This window comes from Formica exsecta, unplaced genomic scaffold (genome assembly GCF_003651465.1).
Source record: "Formica exsecta isolate Colony F162 unplaced genomic scaffold, ASM365146v1 scaffold4, whole genome shotgun sequence".
Lineage (NCBI taxonomy): Eukaryota > Metazoa > Arthropoda > Insecta > Hymenoptera > Formicidae > Formica > Formica exsecta.
The window spans coordinates 875,757-877,626 of NW_021851238.1; the positions used below are offsets into that span (position 1 = coordinate 875,757).

General features: G+C 46.6%; 1 protein-coding gene across 1 annotated transcript in view; it reads left to right on the plus strand.

The window, feature by feature from the left end:
• The window catches only part of LOC115240003, a 2,201-nt gene extending 533 nt beyond the window's left edge, over positions 1 to 1,668 (plus strand). The window contains exon 2 of the mRNA XM_029814922.1: positions 574 to 1,668. Coding sequence (XP_029670782.1) covers positions 1,159 to 1,668 — 510 coding nt within the window. The 5' untranslated portion in view covers positions 574 to 1,158. The remainder of the gene's footprint in view (positions 1 to 573) is intronic.
• The last annotated feature ends 202 nt before the right edge of the window (positions 1,669 to 1,870 follow it).

Below are 1,870 nucleotides of genomic sequence, written 5' to 3' on the forward strand. Positions count from 1 at the left end.
CGTCGTGTAAAAAAAAAAAACAGCAATTAAATGATTATAAAGTCGATTAAAGTTTTTCTCTAAAAGTCTGCTTAAAAATTAATCGGAGATTGTCTTCATTGTTGTTACAGGCGCGTGTTAACGGATGCGTGATTTGTTTTATAAATACTTTTGTTATTGACAACTGTTGCATTACTGAATGTCCAATATTGTCGTTTGACGAGATGGATTCCGTCGATCTATCGAATCGCCTTCGTCTCGCTCTTCGAGACGCAAAACCAAACGCGATTTTTCCATCGCGAAACTCGGGCGTTTCGCGCCGCAACTTTCACTGGTGATTAACGATTATCGCGGCCGCGGCGATTCGCGTACTAAAGAATATAACGAAACGTTGCGCCGATTCGATTCAGCAATAGTCGGCGATCGTTGCCGCGGCAATCTCCGATTAGGTGACCCGCGTGAGTGAGATTTTCGAGTTTCACTGTCTGTTAATTCGTTGTCTTTAACGTATCCGATGGCGTATGATAATCAACAACCGTGTTGACGCAAAGTCATTCCGTCTTTAATACTGGCATTATTTGGACGGTGATACAGGATTGGCGCCTTCGCCAAACGGATCGTTGTGCGATCCAACCGAGTGAAAATTTGAGTTGTGAGCGAACACTGAAAGACTTTGAAAAGTATACGAATTGGAATATTACATCACGAGATTGATCGGGCAACAATGTTGGAGATCGGAACCGTGTCAAGGCGGCAGGCGCTGCGTAATCAGAGGTGAATTGTCAAACGTATTGCTGCGACATACGATGCACCTGCAATTAATCTCATCTCCCATTTCTCTTAACGCGCTGGCCGAGGAATTCTGCGCGTAGAAGAAGTTTAACGACAGCGGCGAGTGCCACGCACAGAGTGATCAAATAAAATTTCCAAGATTCTGCAATTCTGTAATTTACGAGAGAGGATAAATACGCATCTGTTTGCTTGGAATTCGATCTTTTCAGAGAGCAACGAATTAGTATTAGTTGCACCAAAGTGACTTTGGTAGCTTGAGTAGAGACATATCTGCCCGGTATCGAGGCATGTCGAGCGACGGCAAAGAAAGTAGAAGGTGGTCAATCCTTTGAAATCACAACCCCTTGAGTGGTTGAATCACTTTGAATTACTCCCAGCGGAACCGAGATGGATCGGAGTTTTAAGAACAACGCGGACTTCAAGATGAATCAACAGAACTTCAAGCTGAGCGACTTCGGGATCGACGTGAAATCTGGCCACGATTCGAAGACCGCCGGTCAGTGCAAGGTTCGACGAAGTGCTCAGGTCAGCCAGCGGAACTCGCACGTGCAGCAGCAGGTTGCGATGAGCTCGGGAAGACTCGCCGCGAGTGGCACGAATCTGCTGCAGATCGCGTGCAATCGTTCACGGGCCGGTCCACTGTGCAACACGCTGATGACGTCCAATAGCATCCAGCACAGTTCGAATCAACCTGGACAGATGCAGAATGCGCCGGTGACGGACCGATTCCAAGCATCCAGTCCCGGCAACCTGTCCGTAACCAGTTCGATCGTGCAACTCAGCTCGTCGCCCAATTATTGGAAACAGTACGGGGGGCAGGAGAGCGGGGTAAATATATCGGAGACGAGGAATTGCGAACGGGGCGTAATACGAATACGAGTTCTCGATTGCCGTTAAAGTCGAGAACAATAAGCGATAAGCGGAGAAATTATGCGGCCTGATTATCTCCGCCGTTTATTTAAATGGGCTAATTTAAATTGCCAATGTGCGAATATTTTATGTTTCGCGTAGCGCATTGGTCGGATAGCGTTGTAATAGCTAAGACGCGCTTAACGGCTAACGATAAATTTCGAGAATTTCTATCGAATGCTGCATTGTA